Source organism: Psittacula echo (genome assembly GCF_963264785.1).
Source record: "Psittacula echo genome assembly, chromosome: 2".
In the NCBI taxonomy this organism is placed as follows: domain Eukaryota; kingdom Metazoa; phylum Chordata; class Aves; order Psittaciformes; family Psittacidae; genus Psittacula; species Psittacula echo.
The window spans coordinates 5,574,494-5,597,325 of NC_137737.1; the positions used below are offsets into that span (position 1 = coordinate 5,574,494).

The window sequence follows — 22,832 nt, forward strand, 5'->3', positions numbered from 1 at the left end:
GTCTATATATAGCGCCGCCAGCCAATGAGGAGCCGAGGGAGGGGCGGGAGTTGCTAGGGCAGGAGGCTGCTAGCGGCGGGTCCCGGCCCAAGTTCAGATCCAGATCTAAGGCCTGATCCTGTTCTAGGTCCGGGTCCACAAGGATGATCAGGGGCTGGAGCACCTCTTGTATAAACACAGGCTGAGAACAATGGGGCTGTTCAGCCTAGAGAAGAGAAGCTGCTTGAAGGTAGTAGAATGGTTTGGGTTGGAAAGGATCTTAAAGCTCATCCAGTTCCAACCCCCTGCCATGGGCAGGGACACCTCACACCAGACCAGGTTGCTCCAAGCCCCATCCAACCTGGCCTTGAACACTGCCAGGGATGGGGCAGCCACAGCTTCTCTGGGCACCCTGTGCCAGCGCCTCAGCACCCTCACAGGGAAGAACTTCTGCCTTAGATCTAACCTGAACTTGCCCTGTTTCAGTCTGAACCCATCACCCCTTGTCCTATCACTACAGTCCCTGATGAAGAGTCCCTCTCCAGCATCCTTGTAGCCCCCTTCAGACACTGGAAGCTGCTCTGAGGTGTCCACGCAGCTTCTCTTCTCCAGGCTGAACAGCCCCAATGTTCTCAGCCTTGTCCCGTTTTGGTGAGCAGCCACTTTGCAACTTTCCCCAAAAGCTCAACCTGCGGGTCAGGAGCTGGCTCTCACAGTCTTCTGTGTGTTCGCTTGATGATCTTCATTAGTGGGATCACCAGAACAGTTTTGGGATACATTTTACGACAGTCATTCAGACATTTTGCCACATGGTGGTGACGAAGATGAGTAAAAGGAAACTCAGCAAATAGTTGTGAGCTCTCAGCAAGATCATTGACTATTACACAGATGCCTAACACATTATAGACTTGTGTTGCTGTGGATAGCAAGAGCTGACATGATGGGGCTATGTCCAACATATCTCCTAACAGGAGCATGATGTGACTATTAGCTTGTGGGGAGAAGAGGGGAGGTGGTGGTGTTACCATGCTGTGTGCAGTAGATTTAGTCTGGAGAGCTCCTCTGCGTCATCAAAAGCCAACTGCATTCAAAGTGTATTTGAACATATTGATGGAAGTTCAGTAACACATATTGCACTAAATATGTTATCAAAGCAGATGTTTGAGCAAGGAGGTTGGACTAGGTGACCCCATGGTCCTTTCCAACATCAACCATTCTCTGAGTGCTGCTGGCAAGAATTCCACACTCCTCTGGAATATCTAATATTTCACTTATTTCTTCTTGTTACTTTTGGCCCTTTCTGGCAGACCATGAGCTCCAGAGCCCATGAGAGGGCTTGGAAAACTCGTGCTCGACACTAAAGTATTCTTTTCTTATTCTTTTCTTATTCTACAAAGCTAGAATTGCCTGACAGCTGATACAGAAGTTGTGGAGGTCTCATTTAACCTTTTTCTGGGGTTTTTTTGCCATTTTTACTAAAATAATCCTTAATGCACTATGGTATAATCTCCCAAAGCATTTTATAGGGATCAAATTGGAAATGAAGACAGCGCGACGTGGAAAATCAGCTCTACGCTTTGAAACCAGAAGCAATGCCAGAAGGGATTCAGGAGCTCCATACCAAGTTTGTAGAAGTACATGTGTGTGTGAGATGAGGACTAATTTCTGTGCAGTTGTGGTGTCAGTGATTATGGCACGTAATACATTAAAAAAGCAAGCAAAGCTTTGGCCTGGTTTTTATATGTAAAGAGGATCCTTATTTCAGTGTTTTGTTACAAGGACACTGCCTTTAAACTGATTTTTTCTCTCTTTCCCATCCTGCACTACCCGAGAGGATTAAGGAGCTTGTCTATCTCTTCTCATAGCTAGGGCCACTCTCAGCAGCACAAGCAGCAATGTCTTCTACACTGGAGGTGGTTCTCCAAGGCAGCACAAGAGCTCTGGGGAGCCCTGCGTGCAGGAGTGGGCACTATCACCAGCATAACATGGTATCAAGTACCTGGACAAGCAGTTCAGGTCCAGCTGGCCCAAGGCTGCACACCAGGACTGTCTGGTAGGACTGTTACACACAGATAACTCCATGTAAGAATATATCACTTAGGCAGTATCTGAAAAGAGAAGGGGTTACAGATATACATCTCAGTATCAACAACAGCAGTGCTCTGCTTAGCATAACTTGCTAATGAATCCCAGGACCACACTGTGGCAGCAAGAGGAGAGCCCAGCAGTCCAGCATCACTTTGCAGCACAGGATTATGTCCCAGGCACAGTGTCCTGTCCCCTGCTGAGATCAGACTGCCTGAGTAGCAAAGACCTGGTTGGCAGATTAGAAACAGTCTCTCCCCAGAGCACTCAGACCCCACTGTCCTAAAGGTGGGTATTTCACCAGCTAGTATGGAGCTTCCGTTTCCATCAGCCTTTACACACAGTAGGCAGGCAGAGGAAGCTGTGAAAAAGACAAGATTCCCCATTATTATGTGTTCTTTCCATTTAAGTAAAGCTGATTTAGGTTGCACTAGCATAGCCATTGTATATTATACCTTACAGAAAAAGAGAATATGTGTTGCCATGTATGTGCTCTGAACTCATCCAATAGTTCTGTTCTCTTGGGAGACCACTTTTCCTTTTCTTTTCTCTTGGGAGACTCTATTCCATCCCACCCCTCGTGGGTTGACTGGTTTGGGGGCTGGGTTTTTTAATGAAACGCTGCAGAGATGACATGGTTCATTTTGGCAACCAGTTTTTAATAGAAATATATAATACACCTTCTCACAGAAATATTTTAGATAGACACATAAACACTCACAATACTCAAACCTATGCCATGTTCCAAAGCTCCAGTTCTGTTTAAACAGTGTGAGGGGAATACTCACACAGGAAGAATGGAAATGTGAAGTTTGTAAAACATAAATAACCAGATTATTTCTCTTGTGACCTTACAATTCAAATACTGACTGCCTCAATATGTTAACCAGTTGTGTTCTCACACCACAGCTGCAGAGGGCAAGCACAGCCAATACATGTTCACTAATATGGTATTGCCAGTACGTGAGGTCATTCTGAGAGGAATCTGACTGCATCCTGCCACATATACAAGGGATCACACCACCTTCCTTGGCATCAAGCTAAGATGGCTTTGGAAGTGATAATCTGATAGGATCATTAGCGTTGAATTGCAGTCATGATGCAGGTATGTGATTAAACACCTGTATCTGGATCTTTTAGTTGATTTACTTTGCATTTAGGCTGTACATTGCCCATTTGTTGTTGATTAGAAGCATACAGCCTCAGGGGTAATCTATCTAAACTTCAAGTCCACACATTTGTTTTTCTTGACTTTCTATAGCTATTAAGAAACACAATAAAGCACTTCAGAAACAAAATGGTTTTGAAGAGGGCAAAAGGGTGAAGGATGGTAAGGATCAGAGCTGAGAAACAGTCTTGTGCCTGCCTATGGGATACAGCTTTCAGGAGACAGTGAAACAGAACTTCAGGCTTTCCCTTCCCCCATCTACGAGACACCTGACAAAAGAAGTAATAAATAAAACTCGCACCACAAAACTCACTCTCTCCAACTCACACGTGCATAAGTTTTTGGATTTGCAGCACCAAAGGTTGATGCAGTTTAGATTCTCCATTTCTTAAACTCAGAGGAGCCCAGGCTAATCCACAAGTCAAAAAGCCTGTACTTTTCACTCTGCCACAAAGAGCCTCCTCATTCTCCACAAAGTAAAGGGAAAAACTTCCCCAAAACAAAAGCTAACACTGCTTTAGACTTAAAAAACAATAATCAGTGGACTTTAAAACACTGGCACATGGGAATAAATTCTCTAGTTCTTCCTTTGTAACTGGACCAGGCAGGAGTACAGGGCATAAAAGTCACTGAAGTGTTCCTGCATTTCAGGTTTCTGATGAGGATGTTACCTAATTCAAGATTTGCCGCCTGGCTCAGGATAACTACCAGCAGGGTGTGCAGTTAGCGCTGTCTCATGTGCTCTCACAAGTTCAAGTCACTAAGGGTAGGAGGGGAAACAAAAGAAAGGAACAGTTCGTCATACTTAGGATTTAGCCAATTATGTGCCCACGTGCCTGACAGCGAGAAGCAACAGAGGGAATCTGACAGCTTGTCAGTCACAACAGGGAATGATCTCATGCAGTGCTCTATTAACATGAAGATATGCACACACAGGACCCTTCACCACCATTCTTGGAGACTCCTGCACTGTGTAGCACCACTGTCCCCTCACAGATGGGGTGAGGCTCAAAACAGGCGCACCTTCCAAGCCTCCAGCCTGCCACCTTACACTTTACTCACACTTAACTTTCATGTCAGTCATCAAACCTTCTTGAAGTAGGAGTCTGGCAAAGAACATCTCTTACAACCCACATCCCCTCTACTCTTGTGCTCAGGAGATTGCCAGGGCAGGCAGTGATTGTGCAAATTCCACTCTCAACTACAAACAGGTAGGTAGTACTGGTTGGTTGTACAGCTACAGTGCCATGTCTTTATGCTTAGAGACATCTGCTCTGTTTCTAAAGTGATTGGTAATATCCCTAGATATTTAAGAAGAGCCAAAGATATGTTTTCTGCAAAGCACACTACAGAAGATGCACACTTCCATGCCCAGCTTGGCAATGCCAACAGAGCTGCAACAATTCCAACCCAGCCAGCCAGCAGAGAGGCACAAGTGAAGAGGGGAGCAGGCTGTACCCAAGTTTGGACAGCACACACTCTGAGGTCTGCCTTAACACAGTAGGAATGAGGAAGAAGGCACAGTGGATGAAAATAAATGTATTTATCTAAGCTTCAACTCAGGAATTCTGAACTGTGGACTTCCTGCTAAGAGAAATGATAAGCCAGGAAACTGTGAAGGGTCTGTGTGGAGCCCAAAGAGAATTCAAGTTCCCTAACAAACACTCATGTTTCAAACTTCTTCAAACAGGAAAGACCAGCCTTTTCTTTCCAAACCCAAACATATTCCACATGCAATCAGCAGCAGATTTTAAGAGAAATCTACATCTGCTTCCATTATATATTTATGCATTATGAGCTATGACCCTAAAAGCTACACCTAAGGACCAGCTCACACTTAGGGTGTTGATCAGGGATTAACAAATGAGTAGTAGGAAGCAAATAAATCTCTAGCACAACTGGATAAAAAATGTAATACTTGAGCATCCCTGATATTGTGAGACCAGCAGGAAAAATGTTTCTCAGGGAACAAGTACAACTTTGGTAGCAATCAATTTTAAAGTGCCTTATGCTTCTTAATTCCTGTGCAAACACTGCTGTAGAGGCAGAAGCACATTTCAAGAGTGTTAAGATGCTCAATTACATGATAACACATAACACAGCAAGGAGGTACCAGTTACCTTCTCTGCTACCAGGCACAGCACAAAGTGATGATAGAAACCATGTTCCTGGTTTTCCTTCAGCACTTCATTTCTCTTCCACTCATTCCTGTGATATACACAGTAAGAGACATCCAGTCTCCTACCACGGTCTGCAATGCTCCCCTGCGAGAATAAAGCATAGGAGGAAGGAGAATCTACAGAACAAACCATAGGAGGAAGGAGGGTCTACATCACACAGTGGGTCACCGTGGTCTTACTGGCCAGACCAGCAAGGATCAGGCTGGCAGGTTCTTCAGCCACTGTTTTCTCTTCAAATGCTTTTGGCTCAGCAATGTCTCACTGAATAAAGGTGGTGAACACAGAGCTATTTTTAAAAGGGGCTTCTTAGCATAGTTACCAGGCTGTGGAAACCCTGCCATTGCCCACGGCAGTCTGCAACTGCAGTCCTTCTGGAGTGGACCGATCTAGTGACACAAAGATCCAATCCTTCCTTTCCTCTAGTTGCCAAAAGGCCTAATCCCCTGTATCAGAAGGACTTTCTTCCTCCTGGCTGAGCAAAGCTTATTCCTCTGTGGAACTGGGAAGTTCCTAGTGCCAGTTGATCACAGCAAGCAGCAGCAGGAGTGAAGCTGGTCACTTCTTGTGCAAGACAGTCAAGATTTCAAGCCCATTTTTTCCATCATCTGTTCATACACCGTCCATGCCATTGCTGCCATGAGGGTGCGTCTGAGGGCACGGGGCACACCGCCTCGGAAAAAGCCTGCCAACCCAAAGTCCTGCAATGGGAGAGAAACACACAGCAATCCATCATAACCTGCCTCTAGTGTTTTCATTTCTCATTGTGTATTACACAGAACAGCACAGGACAGATTTCAGCTCAGACTCAGAATGGTTTCTGAAAGACTCAGATTTAAGTAGCGTTGAACGGTGAGGAAGAACCTGTAGCGCTGTACAACTGCAGGGCCTACCCAAGAAAGCAGGAAGAGCAGTGAGTGAAGAAGGGAATGCCAGGATGGAGACAATGGATGGGGAAAGCCATGCTCAAGCCCAACAAACCGAAGCTGAGGGTGTAACAGTTTCAAGACACTTCAGGAAAATTATTTGTCTTTGGTTTAGAGCTTTGTATTTCCAAAAGTCACTTACCTGTTCTGTTAAAAACTGAGATCTGTGAGTACTGAAGTGAAAAAGCGTTCTGATGAGAGAAAAATGTAGCATGCACAAAAAAATACATGCACAAATAAACAGATTTCAGTTAAGGAGTAGAGCTCAATATGGAAACAAAGGAAACCTGCCAAGTCTTGCCCTTCTGAGGGCAGGAAGGGAAAGGTGGGCTTTGACTGCATCTCCATCCCATTCCTGAATATTGGTCTCTTTTAATGTCCAAAGGGCAAATAATTGTTTTGTACCTGGCTTGTATCTGAAACCAGCACTTCACTCTGAAGAAACCCTTTGCCCCAGTGTGGTAACTACAGATGTGCCTATGCTGATAAACCAAGCACATCTGCTTCAAGCATACATACTAAGCTAAGCTGAAATGAAGTTACAATGAAATAAGCTAAGTGCTTTCCATCACTACCAGTGTAAGAATCAGTATGTAGCAGACAGGACTGAAGTGAAATCATTCACCAGCCTGAAAACATGAAGCAGGTCTGTGTGGAGAGATGCTTACTGGAATATGCCCACCTTTGTGCTCCAGTTCTCTGAGCCTGCTCTCCAATTCCAATTTTTTGTGAAAACAGACAGAGGACTGAGGAATGATAAAATAATCAGGGAGCAAATTCACTGTGTTGTAATGAATTTAAGAGAAGCACACCATCATAATGGCCCCTCTAATTACAATGAAATGCAAGGAATGGACTGAAGCTCCTGACTGCTTTCAGACCATCAACTAGAGTACCTTCCACTTATGACTGAACAGGTCTGTACATGAACAAGAGATTCAGCCTCAGTCTCCCACAGCATGACCCTCTTCAGCTTCTTAAGCTGACAATGATTAGCCTGACTGCAAGAGCATATCAGTCACATTTGTTCACCTCCTTTAAAAGGCAACAGCTTTCTTACAATAGCTGTGCGTCGAGAAAGGAGATCATGTGAGGCTGAGTGGCACATGGGAAAGGCTTCACCTCACCTTGTAGATGAAGGCAATGGCCTGGCTTGTCTTGCGGTACTTCTGTGGGGACAGCTGCATGTGTGTTTTGATGACATCAGCAGGCTGCGTTGCCAGCGAGGCCAAGATTCCTGCAAAGATCCCACAGCCAAAATTCAGCAAGGGCATGAGCACTGGATCCAGCTCATCTGCAACAGAGCAAAGAGAATGCACTCAGACACGAAACAGGCCAGGAACACTCATGCTGTGTGACAAAGTGAAAAGCTACCAAATGATTAAATCAACGTCAGAGTCTAAACGAAGTTAAAATCCATGCAGGGTAGAGAAGCCTTTCAAGGGGAAAAGTGGCTATGAGTGTAAAGTTAGCACTATTAAAAAGTCTCATTTGCTGGGGAACTGAATTTCAGTTACTCAGAGAAGGAAAGATTGTGCAAGTGTTGCCCCAGCCAGTTCTAACATCACAGAAGCTCTGGTTTAGTGGAAACTGATCAGTATACAAGATAACCAGCAGCAGAAAGCACTCAAAGACATCCTCTCTTTCAACTGTTCACTAACCCACCTTATGCACCAGTCTGCATAAAGACAATCAATCAATTTAGGGCCAATTTCCATTTCTGAGTTATAGGTCTAGAGTTCTCCAAAACGTGAATGTCCCACCTAAAGCCCTACAAGAGACTAATTTTAACCGCTGAGGTAGAGGGCAACAAGCAGAGCATGCAAGCAGGCAACTGCAGGGCAAGATGGTGAGAAGATAAACATTTTCCATTGCAGCCTCCAGTGTTCAGCCTTACCCTGAGGTGTGAGGTTTTTGGTCTGTGTGTAGAACATCAGGTAGATGCCAGAGAAGGGAGCATCCCGCAGCAGTGTCGCAGTGAGCCCACTGAACATGCCACGAACCCCTTCCGTCTGATAGATATTCTTCAGAGCTCCATATACACTTCCATAGCCAAATTTTCCACTCTGCAAGGGTAGACAGTGGTCAGTCACTCATACAGGCCAAGGAGCCCTACAGACAGCCTGAGGCCATAGCAGCCAAAAAAGCCCTGTAGTGTGCACCCAATGTGATGGCCAAGATAGCAGCATAGAGGACAGCCCAAGGCCAAAAGTGGGTTTCATCTACCTTTAAAACAACCCTTCAGGAAGGTAAAATATGAAAAACGCTACACAAACATTCTATACAACTGGAACTTAAAAATCTCAGGGTGAATTCTGTTTCATCTTAACAACTCTTGCCTGAATATCAGTGCATGGCATTTCCTGCACAATGGGATAGCGCAGATGAAATCAGGACTACATCCCTGGCTGTAGCCAAGAGGCAGGAACCTTCTCCAGAGAGAGGAATTTCTGCCTCATCACAAGGAAGGTGTGTGACAAAGTCATACTCACCTCATATCGGGTCTTCACTACAGTCACTGGCAACATGCAAACCCCAGAAACTGCACGTGCAGTGACACCCAGAAGGACAGACTCCAGGGCTGTGGGTGACCGGTCCACTAGAAACTTTTGCTTCATCATGTACAAGGTGCTGAAGTAAATCCCAACCCCAGGAATACATCTTGCAAAGGACTTCAGAGGAAACAGAAGCAAGTAAAGAAAGAAAAAGCATACATAAGACAAAATGTACTACAGAACATTGTAAAGACTGTAAAACTTGACAGGAAGCTTGGTAGAAAATGAAAAATCACTGAAGCGAACATGCTGAGGAAAGAAGACAAAGTATAAATCATTTACCCATGGCAGGGGGTTGGAACTGGATGATCTTAAGGTCCTTTCCAACCCAAACCAGTCTGGGATTCTATGATGTATGACACTGAAAGCCAATTGATTCAGTTTTCTAGGAACAAAATATTCCAAAACAAAAAATTAAGTTGGTGCAGTTGCCACCCCACATTAGCAAAAGTATCAAAGTGTTCCGCTGCTGAGAACTCCAAAACCACAGGGACTACCATGATCAAATCAATGGAATTCCAGTATCTGAAGGGGGGCTATAGGAATGCTGGGGTGGACTATTCATTACGGACTGTAGTGACAGGACAAGGGGTAATGGGTTAAAACTTAGACGGGGAAGTTTAGATTGGATATAAGGAAGAAATTCTTTACTGTTAGGGTGGTGAGGCACTGGAATGGGTTGCCCAGGGAGGCTGTGAATGCTCCATCCTTGGCAGTGTTCAAGGCCAGATTGGATGAGGCCTTGGGCGGCATGGTTTAGTGTTAGGTGTCCCTGCTCATGGCAGGGGGGTTGGAACTGGATGATCTTAAGGTCCTTTCCAACCCAAACTATTCTATGATTCTATGAATTCACAACATTAATTGCTTAAAATAGGATTTGATCTAACACACTAGGTTTCACTCATAATTGTACTGGCTGTACACTATGTACTGTACACTCATAATAGAGCTGGCTATTTAAATCCAGGCAGCCATAGTTGGTAATAAACAAGAGGTGATGGATTAAAACTGAAACAGGGGAAGTTCAGGTTAGATCTAAGGCAGAAGTTCTTCCCTGTGAGAGTGCTGAGGCGCTGGCACAGGGTGCCCAGAGAAATGGTGAATGCCCCATCCCTGGCAGTGTTCAAGGCAAGGCTGAATAGAGCCTTGAGCGACATAGTCTAGTGTGAGGTGTCCCTGTCCATGGCAGGGGGTAGGAACTGGATGACCTTAAGGTGCTTTCCAACCCAAACCATTTTATGATTCTATGAAGCAATAGGTTTATTTATCTACTTATTTTTAGAAGTCAGAGTTAAAACAGCCACTTACTGGAGAGACTCCTTTCCAGAGCCCCAGAAGACTCTCGGTACGAACAACCCTGAAGAGCACTGTTACCATCCCAGCACGGCTGGACCTAAAAGGAAGACAAGAACTGCAGAGGTGACCTGCTTCCGCACTGTGGCAGATGTACTCCACAGCCACTCCCTTTCACTCATACCTCTGTGCATTACCCCAGCACCTCTGAGGTACTCTTTCTCAATTCAGCCTGCTTTTCTTTGTATTTTTTCCAGAGCTTTTCCATCCCTTTCTGCTCTCCCACTATTTGTAATACACATCTCTCTCATTAGCACTTTTAGTTGCTCACTCTCTTTGTTAGCAGCAGCAGACATAGTCATGGTTGACTACATTAAGCAAATGGGAGCAGCTGCACACCTGGAAATGTTATGTCACAACGGTACAGGATTTTTCAGGCAGCCATTCCAGCAAGCACTGGTCTCTCCAGTGAGAACAGACAAATGCTGAGGTTACATGTTATTAAATGTAACCTCATGTTATGAAATGCTCACAAAAGCACTCATTTTCTCTCTTCTGGAGCAAATTATCAATCCTTCATGTTATAAAAACATAGCTCTTATTTCAGAAAGACTTTCAGTACCCAAGTTAAAGCCCTGTGAACTCCAAGCCCCAGCCAGCAAACAAAATAGAAGCCTATGGTGTAGCACCCCACAGCCCCTGTGCACAAACATCCCCACTTTCTTACCCATTCACAGCAGGCTGCAGAGTTTGCAGGCGAGTTTTCAGCAGGTCCAGGGGTTGGAAGAGGAGTGTGGAGCAAGTCCCACTGATGGAGCCACACACAAAGGCCTTTAGGACTGGATGCATCTGGAAGAGGAAGAAAAGGACCACTTAATTAAGAATGGCACCAGAGGAAATAGAGCAACTGGTATTATGCCTTTTAAAGGAAAGCAAGATGAGCCAACCAAAGATGCTAAGGACATGGCACAGGAAACTTTTTCAGAGTCTAAGTTTTATTTCTGGTGTTCAGTCCCTCTGCTTTTCCTGGGAGATTGTTCCATAATGTCCTTGCAATTCAGTGGTTGGAAAGTTTTCTGAATGTCACAGAATCATAGAATCAACCAGGTTGGAAAAGCCCTTTAAGCTCATCCAGTCCAACCGTTTCCCAGCACTGCCAAGGCCACCACTAACTCATGGCACTGAGGCCTCGTCTCCACGGTGTGTGAACACTTGCAGGGACGGTGACTCCAGCCCTGCCCTGGGCAGCCTGTTCCAATGCCTGAGCACCCTCTGGGGAAGGAATTGTTCCTCAGCTCCATCTAAACCTGCCCTGGTGCAGCTTGAGGCCGTTTCCTCTTGTCCTGTCCCTTGTTCCTTGGGAGCAGAGACCGACCCCACCTCACTCCATCCTCCTGTCAGACAGTTGTAGGGAGCGATCAGGTCCCCCCTGAGCCTTCTCTTCTCCAGACTGAACCCCCCAGGTCCCTCAGCCGTTCCCCATCACACTGTGCTCCAGGCCCTGCACCAGCTCTGTTGCCCTTCTCTGGCCCCGCTCCAGCACCTCAATGTCTCTCTTGTAGTGAGGGGCCCAGAACTGAACACAGGATTTGAGGTGCAGCCTCACCAGTGCCCAGCACAGGGGGACAATCACTGCCCTGGCCCTGCTGGCTATTCACCTCTTTTATACTTACTGTCAAGTTCAAAACTGCTTTAAGTGCCACTACATTTCTCAGAACACAACTCATTGTAAGTATTTCTTCATCTGACAAACCTTTCCTTTGGGCTGAGGTGCAACAGGAGGGTTAGCCAGTGGGAAAGCAATGCTGGGGGCCTGCAGATCAAGTGATCTTTAATTGGTATTTCAGGATCTCCACATACAGATTTCTTTATACCTTCAATCAAATCTCCATCTGCAACCTCAGGAACAGCAATAGCAGCAATCTCTCAGCCACCATTTGGTAACCATTTGCCATGTCAAAGGAAGTGGGTGCCCCCTTCCCACCACCCTAGAACTCCCTGTGTCCCAGCCCTAATCCCATCCAACTCTGTCTGGCACTCTGCTGGCAGTGCCTCCAACCCTTCTCAATGAACACCAAGGCCACACAGTGCCATGGACACTAGTGGGGCCCTCCCTGAAAGCAGCCCACACCCTAAACCTCGCCCAAACACACCCAAGCACAGCGTAGCCTGCTTAGCTGAGGCAGAGTTTTCCCATCCACACTCATTGCCACCTCCTGGCACTTCAAACCCCACACAGAATCACAGAATGGTTTGTGTTGGAAAAGACATTCAGATCATCCAATTCCGACCCCGTGCCATGGACACAAATGCCTCACACCACACCAGGCTGCTCCAAGCCCTGTCCAACCTGGCCTTGAGCACTGCAGGGGATGGGGCAGCCACAGCTTCTCTGGGCACCCTGTGCCAGCACCTCAGCACCCTCATAGGGAAGAACTTCCTCCTTACATCCAACCTAAATCTCCGCTGTTTAAGAACGGTTTAGGTTGGAAGGGACCTTCAAAGCTCATCCAGTTCCAAACCCCTGCAATGAGCAGGGACGTCTTCAACCAGATCAGGGTGCCCAGAACCACATCCAGCCTGGCCTGGGATGTCTACAGGGATGGTTCAGCCACCACCTCTCTGGGCAACCTGTGCCAGTGTTTTACCACCCTCATTGTACAGAATTTCTTCCTCACATCCAGACCGAATCTCCCTGGGTTTAGTTTAAAACCATCACCCCTCCTTCTGTCACAACAGGCCCTGCTAAAACCTCTTCCCATTTTTTCTTATAGGCCCGCTTAAAGATTGATATCCACCACACAACGGTGCTTGGTTAATGACGAACGGCAGAACCGGGGCTTGCCACACGGTGCTTTCTGAGAAGCACACTCACGGCCGCCTTCCACCGCGGACAGTCGGACGCGAATGAAATCCCGCTCCAGCCCCACGGCCGCGGTGCATGGGCCCACATTAGGCCCACACTGACCTCACAAGGCCCGCTCCCCTCACACCCTTTCGCTGAGAGGAGCCCGGAGGCACCTGCCCATTACCGAACCCCGGCCCGTTACCGACGCCTCCACCCCTACCTCAGCCTCTCGCCGCGGCATCCCAGCACCGCCCCCCCAGCCATTGAGCGCGCCGGGACGCACTGACGCAGCACCGCCGCTGGCCAATCCGAGCAGCCAACCCGGAGGGCGGGAAGCGCATGCGTCTGCCCTTAACCCTTCGAGTCCCGCATACCCCCTCTGAGGCCGGTGTCGCCTGCGGCCTTGTTGGAGCGGTGCCGGGTCTGTGAGCGGGCACCGCCGTCATTCGCCTCCCCACACCACTGGGCCGTGTTCTTGTCACATCTTTAGCTGTTGTCACGTTCTTTGGCTGTTCAGATATCCAGCACTTGCGCCCCAGCGGGCTATCTGAGCCACAGGCAGCGGGAACGGGGGGGTTTATAATACGTGGCCTCCGTGTCTTCCCTCAGCGTCCCCTCACAGCCGCCTCGCTGTGGAGATTCCAGTTCATAAACCCAATCTTGTCCCTGGCGCTGTCTTACCACCGGGGTGTCCACTTGGTCTTCCAGCTCCTGGGCCTGCAGCAGAGGGATGAGCTTCCAGAGCATCGAGTCACACGATCATGGAAGAGTTCGGGTTGGAAGGGACCTTGACGGCAGTGGGGCACTTGTAGACTGGCATCAGCCCTCAGCCCACGGGCCTGAGCTCCATTCCTTATCAGAGGAGCAGAAGGAGGCTGGGAGGAGCTCACAGCGGCTTCCAGGAGCTGCTTTTCTGGGAACCAGCTTGCTGTGCCCCAGCTGAGTGCAGGCCAGCCTATCCTGACACACTCCAGCTGTGATGGGCTGTTGTTAGAAACAAAGTCCTAAGCACAGCAATAGCCACATGCACAGACCACTTGTCTGCTCGCTTGGCCACATGGCAGCCCCTTAATAAAGAGACAATCTACTTCTCTGAGAAAATAACACGCAGGCCAGCAAAAGCTCTCCATTAGGGACCCCCTCTTGCCTTCTGTGGGCTCCTCTCTTATTATGCAGTTCCCTCCTCCAGGCAGTGACTGTGTTATGTTTCATTAACCGACTCTGCTGTTAACGCATGGAGAAGAGGATCAGCCCACCTCCGTCCCTCCTGGTGCTTCTTACTCTAGCTCACATTGGGCCACCACCGGTGACAGCCTGTCTCGGCATGGTCTGTACCATGGGCTGCATGAGAATCTCTGCTCTGCACCTCCTGTGTCCTTCTGCACTGACTGTGGTGTCTGCAGGGGCTGTGCCTCTGTCTTAGTTATTCACTCCTCTCTCCTAGCTGCGGTTGCATGGTGGATTTTACCCTTTCTGAACACGTTATCACACAGGTGCTACAGATACCGCTGTAGCCACCGATGGGTCCATCTTGGAGTCAGCTGGAACTGGCTACTTCCAACATGCGGGCAGCTTCTGGCATCTTCTCATAGAAGCCACCCCTTGCTATCAAATCTTGCCACACAAACTCAATACATTACCATTGATTGGGAAACTGGCAGGGAGATATCTGTAGTTTCGGAAAAGCTCCGTTGGCTGGTGTCCTTTGGCATGTTTCTGCTGTGCTGGGTGGGACTGGTTAGGTGCCTGAGCACTGACAGGTATGCTTTGTTCTCAGAACTAATTCTGACTTTAACCATGGCAGTTTACATTTGCTTTGAAGGCACAGTAAAAACTCATTTAAACGATTGTTTAAAGGAGTGGTCTTAAGGACTCTAAATAAGGCTGATAGACCCAAGTGATGTGTTTCAAATGTTTCTGTATGGTGAGCTTTTGCGGGGAGCTCAGCGTGGTGTGGCAGGATCTTCTCCCTTTATGTCTTTGGCTGGAGATACAATGGACACTTCTGTTGCTTTCCAAAGCAAAACAGAGACTGTCACAGTAGCGAACAGTGCACACTCCACAAATGAGCTCTTCCAGCATGAAACCCTGACAGTATCAGCAGCCTCCAGGTTCTTGGCTTGCTGTGGACCTGGAAGAGTTTTGCTCCTTTAAATTAAGCCTCACAACAAATGAGGAGATGAAGCAGCACTGATGCTGCTTCACTGACTTATGGAAAGCACCTTGGACCCACATGGATAGTCCTGACCAGCCGCAAGATGAGAGCAGTGCTGGGTCAGGACGAGGCCCCAGCAGATGCACTCGTCAGCAGAGGCTGTGGTAACCCAAATCACGCTGCTGCTATTCTGAGGAGGGGATTTCTGTGACCTGGCTCTGTGCATTTGGGCACTTCAGCCAAGTCAGCAGGAATGCAGATGGATGCAGAAGCACACTGATACGCAGCAGCACACATGTGCATCAAGGCTGGTGTAGTACAGCAGCAGCTTTGCTTTGCTTTGCTTTGCTCAATATTACTTGCTGCCTTTGAGATACAAGTATTAACCCAAAATGCATGCCAGCCCACATGTTACAGTTAAAATTGACATATTCAGACTAAGGATCTAATTCTCTTTCAATTTCCTAAACTGTTTTTTACATCTAGACAGAATACTTAAAGTTCTGGGGGTTTTGGTTTGTATTATCTTCTGTTGTGAATCTTTCTGGATCCTCTCCTGACAGTTAATAATCTCCATGGTGCTTCATAACTGGTATATACTAAATCAGTGTTTTCAAGAGGCTGAAAATAGGATCACGATACAATTACCAGGGAGGTTGGGAGTTTTGTGCATGATAATGCAGGCCCATCCCTGTGCGGGATGATCTTTCAGCCAAGAGAGGTGCAGGACACGAATACCCTTTGTTAACATTTCTTTTACTCCCTTGTTAAACCTTTGGCTGGTTCTGACCTGCAAGTATAGATGGATGTTACCAGAGCAGAAATGGAGTTGTGCTGCTGGCTGGGAGGACTTCTCTGGAAAGGATCAAGTCAGAAGCTCCCATCCTCATCCCCAGACTGCATGCAGTGGCTTGAACAAGTGACTTGAAAGCCAGAGATTCTGCCAGGGATTTAATTAGCATTGTTTCCATGTTGCTTTGGGAAGGAGGCTTCAGCATAATGCCAGAAAAAGCCAGGTATGGACAAGTTTCATGCCATTTTGGATCCAGACACTGAGACTGCCATTCTCTGCGCTAAAGTGGAAGTTCTGCAGTGCAGAGCTGAAAGATGTGGAAGTTCTACCAGGTCCCACTTCATGCTGTTTCCCAAGGGGTCTAGCAACACTGTACCCCACTTTTAGCTGGTGTAGTTCAATAGGGTGGTCCTTAAACATACCCTTTTGCTCTCTACAAGTGCTGCACAGGTTTTCACAGTGCAACAAGTGACAGTTGTGCAAGATGACCCCACTGATGCCACTGCAATGCTCCAGCCTGTCAAGGCCTGTCGAACTAAACATACAGAGCATCACAGGTGGCATCAAAGACTCCATCTTTCTAAAAGAGACCTTCTGTAGAAGGGACCCTCTGTTGTAATTAACACAAATAAATCAAAAGAAAACAAGTATGTATTCTAGATTGAAGCTTGAATGTGGATAAAAATTACTCTGATCTCTATTTTAAGATGACATGGTGAAGCTAAAACAAGACAATTTAATGTGCCAACATCATCCTGAATCCTCTTTAACCTGCATCATCTCAGCAAAAAGGAAAAGCAAGATCAGGATATAAAGCTAAGTACCAGGTATGAGCAGGACCAATACAACAACTGTGGTGGGTACTTTTCATGCAAGGGGGTGAACAGACGGGGTCCATGGCAGGGGAGATGGAACTAGGTGATCCTAAGGTCCTTTCCAAACCAAACCAGTCTATTGATTCCATGATGGTCTAGCCTCAGCAGCTGGATCCTTCTTGTGCTCCCAGTTCTTGGGATGACCCTAAAATTTGGCACTACCCTCAAGCTTTCACAGATGCAGGAACATGCCTCCTGCTCTCCTGTGCTCTCAGTGCCCTCACAGACACTGACAGGGCAGGAGACTGCTCCCAGGCTTGTCCCTTCAGGAAGGAGAAGAGCTCTGAGGTCTTAACAATGCTCCTGGCTACCCACAGCAACACAGGGCAGGTCCCGTGCAGCCTCTAGATGTGGGTCTCACCTGCTTCCTTTGCACAGGAAGGCAGCAGCAGCTGGGCTGCAAGGAGAAGCTGAGATCAGGTCCAGCTCAGCGCTCCTGCTGTTTCTGCTGCGATGGAGGAAGGTAGCTGCTTCTGGCAGGAAATCCTGTGAGCTGCAGAAAGCATCTCCTGCCTCTTCACTGGAAGAGTTTGCAGCCAGTGCTGGGGCAGCAGCAGGGGGAAGGTGCCCTTTAGACTCCAGTGAGAACTAGAGGAGTGAAAGACTTTGCAAAGAAGGCTGCACATTTATGCTACACTCACACTACAGGCTCACAACCCTTGTGGGGAAGCCCTGGATAACAGCCTCACCCCCACAGCTACACCACAGCAGCAAAACCTCTGAAAAGAGGGACATATCCACTAGTAGATATGCTCAGCAGCACCAGCTGAAAGGCCGTCCTCTTGCCAGTTTGGGCAAATAGGCTCCAGCACATATCCCACAGTGCTCACAGAAGGGTTGGCTGCAGAAATTGTTTCCATCTCTTGTGCTTCAGCTGAGCGAGGTCTGATCTAGAGGGCTCACACTGTGAAACTGCAGGGGAGAAAACTGGTGCTGTCCACCACCCTTTGGCTTTGTCCTGAATTTCTGTGAATCCTCTTCTCGACACCTGAGTGGTTGCAACATACAAACCCCCTGTTTGCCCAAGGGGGGTCTGGCACGCACTGAAAGGCAGGAGCTGGAGTGCTGCTCCTGGATGTGATCCTCCTGCTGGGACTAGAGCCTTTCCCTGTGGTCAGAATTGTTTGTGTTTTGTTCTGCTCTCCTCAAGGAAGTCAGCCCAATGTGTGGAAACATTGTAAGGGCAGGAAATGTTCCATTGACAGGAAATTGAATGTCTAGAAGAAAAGATAATTTATTCTCTGCTTCTTTTTCCTAGGAAGCTGGAGAGATTGTCAGTTTTGTAGCACTGCCCAGGACAGAAGAAAACACACAAGCTGAAAGAATTAATGATGAAATAGGTTCCTCAGGTGCAAGTATGGTGCAGTTACATTACATGCAGTATCTTTATTACAAAACTTCAAATATAGTGATACCTTGTAGGAAGAAATAGATCAGGAGTAAAAGCTTTAGAACACCATTGCATTTATCTGTCAATATTTACATATATAAAAAAGAGATATATATATGCATGTCTATGTATGCGTACATATTTGTGTGTATAGACACACGTGTATATATGTATGTCTATGTACATCTCTATGTATAGGTAACCATTCACATATAAATCTCTAGATGATCTTAAGGTCCTTTCCACCCCTAACCATTCTATGATTCTATGAAACCAACCATTCACAGTTACCAAATTGGAGCAGTAACTGGGAGGTCATCTCCAGTCATACACTCAAGAGCAGCAACTATACTGGCACATCAGTTGTTTGAAGTGTTCAAAAAGTTCCCCCATGGCAAAATGTGAGTTTCTTCTAGCCGGAAATCTGGGGTTAGGCATCTCTGGAGCCTTTGGCCACTCAAGCCAGCCAGTGCTGTCTGCTTTAGACACCTCCATGTTACAGGATGCTATGTGTGTTACCCCAGTTTGTATCTCTCTCCATCCTGTTTTGGGCATCCTCACAACAACCAGCCACTTGGCAAGCAGATCAGGGCCTCTGCTGAAAGCAGGAACCACCCTAGCCTGTGGCTTACCAGCAAGGAGGACCACAGGAAGCTTTGGCATATCACTCTTACTGCTCTCTCAGCTCACACTCAGTATTTTTCAACTCTTCATCTTTTTTCTTCGTGGTAACTATTTCTCTACTCATCCTTAGGGCACTCATTCATTCTCATAAGGGTTTTTCCTTGACAACCACAGTGTAATTTCTGAGCTACAGCTTCCAAACACTTCCAGCCCAGGAGCTGCAGGCCTTGGTAGTGGATGGAAAGCCAGGATCATACCTAGATACTCCTCCACATTGATTACAACAAAACACATGCATAGCATTTCTCTTTGTTGCCTCAGTACTCACCCATTAAGCTCTTTCTGGGCTGGAAGCCTCATTCAGATCTGTCAACAAAGCCAGGCCCTGGCATGATACCTTAAACATTGGCCTTTTCTCCCCAAAGAGTAGGTTCCTGCTCCTGCTGTGAGCCTTGACCCTGGTTACAAAGCCAGTCCACTCTGATGGGATGAAGGAAGGAGCAGCCAAGTGTCCTGAGTTTGGAAACATAACCAGTTTCTTTCAGTACTGAATCTGAGGTAGGGGAGGAAATGCTTCTGAGGCATCTCTCCTTGCTGCTCAGAGAGCACAGAGGTCTGCTGGTAATTTCATCCTCCCTTTCCGAATGCAGGCAGGGCAGGACACGCCAGGGAAAAGGGAGGAAGATGCTAAAGAAAGACACTAAAAATGAAGAACCCCAAAGGCAACCATGTTAAAAAGCAAGCTGAAGATGCTGCTTCTACTTTTCCTATCCTAAAAGGTTGCCCAAACAGTTCTTCCCTGTGGATGCCCTGTTGGGAGGATTTCTCAGCTTCAGGTCATGTGTTCAGGATGAAAGTTTTTCACTTGTAGCTCTACAAGACAGCACCAACAGAAGATGACTGTGAGGACGCTGCATGCAGAGAGGAGTGCTTGTCCAGTCTGTGGCCACTGTGGTCTTTGCAGAACAACAGAAAATGGGCATATTTTCTGAAAGCTTCATGGAGGTGCTTCTTGAACTTCTCACCCACAAAGGCGTAGATGACTGGATTGAGGCAGCAGTGTACAAAGGAGAGTGCCTCAGCCAGCTCCATGGCTAGGTCTAACCTTTGGATTGTCTGGCAGTCATCGATGATGTGCATGTTCTTCAGAGAGTCCAGGAAAAGCACAATGTTGACGGGGGTCCAGAAGAGGATGAACACAATGACAACAATAAAAACCAGTTTAATTGCTCTGTACTTGTTCTGAGTATGGCACTTCTGCAGGTTTTTCAAGATGCTGTGGTAGCAGAAGATGAGAACACCAACAGGCATCAGCCACCCCAGGACATTGACTTCAAAATTACTGAAAGTCCTCCAGCCATTGCTGCTGTCAGGATAGTGAGGCAGGCACTTAGTCTGGTTACTGTAAGTTGTCTCCTGGAAAAATATCAAGTCTGGTGCTGATGCTAAAATGGCAACTGCCCAAAGGACCAGGCTGGTGATAGCCCCATGAGCAGTTGTCCGAACCCGTAGAGCGTAGACAGACTGGACAATGGCCAAGTATCTGTCTACGCTCATGATGGTTATGAAGAAGGCGCTGCTGTAGAAGCCAATGAAGTAAGCTGAGCTGACGATTTTACACATTGCGTTACCAAAAGTCCACTGAGTTGTGATGGAGTACTGAACCAAGAAGGGGAGGGAGAAAACAAAGAGGAGGTCAGAGATGGCGAGGTTCAGCAGATACACATCAGTCATGGCCCTGACTTTCTTGAAAACTGTTAGGATCCAAACGACCAAAGCATTTCCCACAAGGCCAGTCACAAAGAGGAGGGAGTACAGCACTGGAAAAAAGACAGATGCAAATGCTGGGATATTGTCAAGATCACAGTTGATGTCCAGTTCTGGGTAGTAGAAGTTGTATTCATAGGCTGCAGAGGAGTTAGATGTTGGGGACATGTAACCCATCTGTCCAAGAACAATGAAGTTCATGAGGCTCAAATACCGAATTACCCTTTTAGTATACATACTAGGCACAAGTCAGCTCACAACAGGCCACATAAAATCATAGACTGTTTTGGGTTGGAAGGGAACTTAAAGCTCATCCAGTTCCAATCCCCTGTCACAGGCAGGGACACCTCACACTAGGGCAGGTTGCTCCAAGCCCTGTCCAACCTGGCCTTGAACACTGCCAGGGATGGGGCAGCCACAGCTTCTCTGGGCACCCTGTGCCAGCGCCTCAGCACCCTCACAAGGAAGAGCTGCCTAACAGCTCATCTCAATCTCCCCTCTGGCAGGTTAAAGCCATTCCCCCCTTGTCCTGTCACTACCTGCTCTTACAAAAAGTCCCTTTCCATGAGGACTGTGCCTCAGCTGTGTTGGAGGATCTTAAGGTCCTTTCCAACCCTAACTATTCTATGATTCTATGATGCAAACAAGGAACAAACATGAGTGAGCAGTCCTCTCATGCAAGGTCCTCTGGCAGCTGTGGTGGTAAACCAGAGGTTACCACTATTCCCTACCAGCTCCATGTGGGATGCCCAGCCCCATGCCTCAGTCCAGGTGGGGCACCAGCACCAGAGACAGGGAGCATCTTCAAACAAGAAGACAAAAGGGCATGTCCAGAGGACTGAGAGCCCCCAGCATAGGTTTCAGGATCCTGTTCCATGTTTCCTTTAGAAAGGAGGAAGGGAGAAGGGCTCAGAGAGGAACTGAGGCTCATTTAAAGGCTGTGTTTCCAGTTAGCTGAGTGCCAGAAATAGCATTTCATGGGACCAGGTCCTGCACAGTTCCAGCAGGCTTTCAGCTGTAAAGGCACCAGCACATACAGGTCACCAGTGGGTGCTGCACATTGCATGTTTCTCTATGCCAGGTGGGATCAGAAGTGGCAGGTCTGGTCTGAAGGACAACTTCCCAAAGAGCAGACAGGGCTTTCTGCCCCTTCTTCCCTCCTCCCCATCAGGAGCTTTTCCCTTGGCCTGTGCCAGCACAAACTGCTGCTGCCAGCAGCTCCTGCCTACCAAGACTTTACTCTGCCAACAGGTTTTCCTTTCAAAACCGGTGGCTTTGCTCTCCCAGCAGCTGTCAGGATGCACCAGCATTAGCAACGTGCCCCTTCCATGCTCCCTGGCCCCTTGCAGCCCACCCAGCAGTAACCATAGCATCCCTGGGCAGCGACACCAAACAGGTAAAGACGGGTGACGGCACATCTCTTGGTCAGGATGTCCTCCTAGCATTACCCCTGCCCTTAAAGCCAGCCTTCCTCCACAAACACAGCCTCCTGAGCCAAAGACATTTTCACCCCATGGCTGTTTTCTGAGAAGAACAGTCACACTGATTTCTTCTAACCCCCCATCATCCCTACCAGCACTATGTGTCCCCATAGGCAAAACTGGACCCTTCACATGTGCTTGCAGGACAGCAGCCCAGCAGGGAGAGACTCACCGACATGTCCTCAGAGCCCAGCACGTATGTCAAGTTCCCCTCCATAATCCAACACTGGGTCTGAAAAAGTGCCAATATGATGTCTTTATACCACAGCTTTTAAGAAGTGGGCATACCTTCACCCGTATATGGTGACAGCGTTTACCCTAGCGAGTCACAGGCAAGGACTTCACTGGAGCAGTGCACAGTCATAAAGTGCCTTTTCCTTTGTGAAATAAGTGTTGCATTGAAGATGTGTGAAACCCCAAACCAATGATTTCAGCCTGTCAGTGACAGTCGGAGGAACGGAAATTGCCAGGTATATTTTCTGAATAAGCAGTGTGATCTTTCACTTTGAGCATCTCTATGAACGTCAGTGGAAGAGGTTTGCAATTACTCCCCTGTGCCGGTGACGTGCTCCCATCCCACCTCCTGCCCCTGCTCTGCAGTCCCTGTGGCAGGGAGAGAGGAAGCAGTGCTGCTTTTCCTCTGCTTCAGGGATTCTTGGTGAAGATGCCTGTGGAGGATGGCCCAAGGCTGCCAACAGCCAGCAACTGCGAAGGGC

At 47.6% G+C, this 22,832-nt stretch overlaps 2 protein-coding genes across 8 annotated transcripts; both read right to left on the reverse strand.

Moving 5' to 3' along the window:
* Positions 1–46: 46 nt before the first annotated feature.
* On the reverse strand, positions 47–13,897 carry SLC25A38 (solute carrier family 25 member 38). Of its 7 annotated transcripts, none has more exons than XR_013958949.1 (9): positions 13,406–13,869; positions 10,911–11,032; positions 10,199–10,283; positions 8,828–9,007; positions 8,233–8,401; positions 7,463–7,629; positions 5,353–6,110; positions 1,979–2,087; positions 47–205 (listed from the first exon to the last, which is right to left on the reverse strand). XR_013958949.1 is itself a non-coding variant. In XM_080639617.1 (7 exons), the coding sequence occupies exons 1-7, from the start codon at positions 13,776–13,778 to the stop codon at positions 5,988–5,990; spliced, it is 912 nt and encodes a 303-aa protein (XP_080495743.1). In that variant the 5' UTR covers positions 13,779–13,897; the 3' UTR covers positions 2,703–5,987. The 7 variants fall into 7 exon arrangements, 4 of the variants coding, with proteins under 4 accessions (XP_080495743.1, XP_080495745.1, XP_080495742.1 ...); XR_013958951.1 differs by lacking the exons at positions 47–205; positions 1,979–2,087 and adding exons at positions 2,133–2,425; positions 2,520–2,685; XR_013958950.1 differs by lacking the exons at positions 47–205; positions 1,979–2,087 and adding an exon at positions 2,131–2,685.
* Positions 13,898–19,741: 5,844 nt separating this feature from the next.
* LOC308217196 (C-C chemokine receptor type 8-like) lies at positions 19,742–22,333 on the reverse strand (the record flags this gene model as incomplete). The annotated part of the gene is made up of 2 exons (XM_080610116.1): positions 19,742–20,812; positions 22,289–22,333. 2 exons carry the CDS (start codon positions 22,331–22,333, stop codon positions 19,742–19,744), a joined length of 1,116 nt encoding a protein of 371 aa, XP_080466242.1.
* Positions 22,334–22,832: the final 499 nt, after the last annotated feature.

Bases quoted from the DNA above. Each gene is read 5' to 3' on its own strand.
- SLC25A38 (XM_080639616.1), bottom strand. From the start codon at position 13,477: ATGACGGCGGTGCCCGCTCACAGACCCGGCACCGCTCCAACAAGGCCG. The intron at 10,284-10,910 runs GTAAGAAAGTGG...TCTTCCTTTTAG, and splicing joins CTGCAGCCTGCTGTGAATGG to GTCCAGCCGTGCTGGGATGG. The intron at 9,008-10,198 runs GTAAGTGGCTGT...TTTCCTCTGAAG, and splicing joins TCTGGAAAGGAGTCTCTCCA to TCCTTTGCAAGATGTATTCC.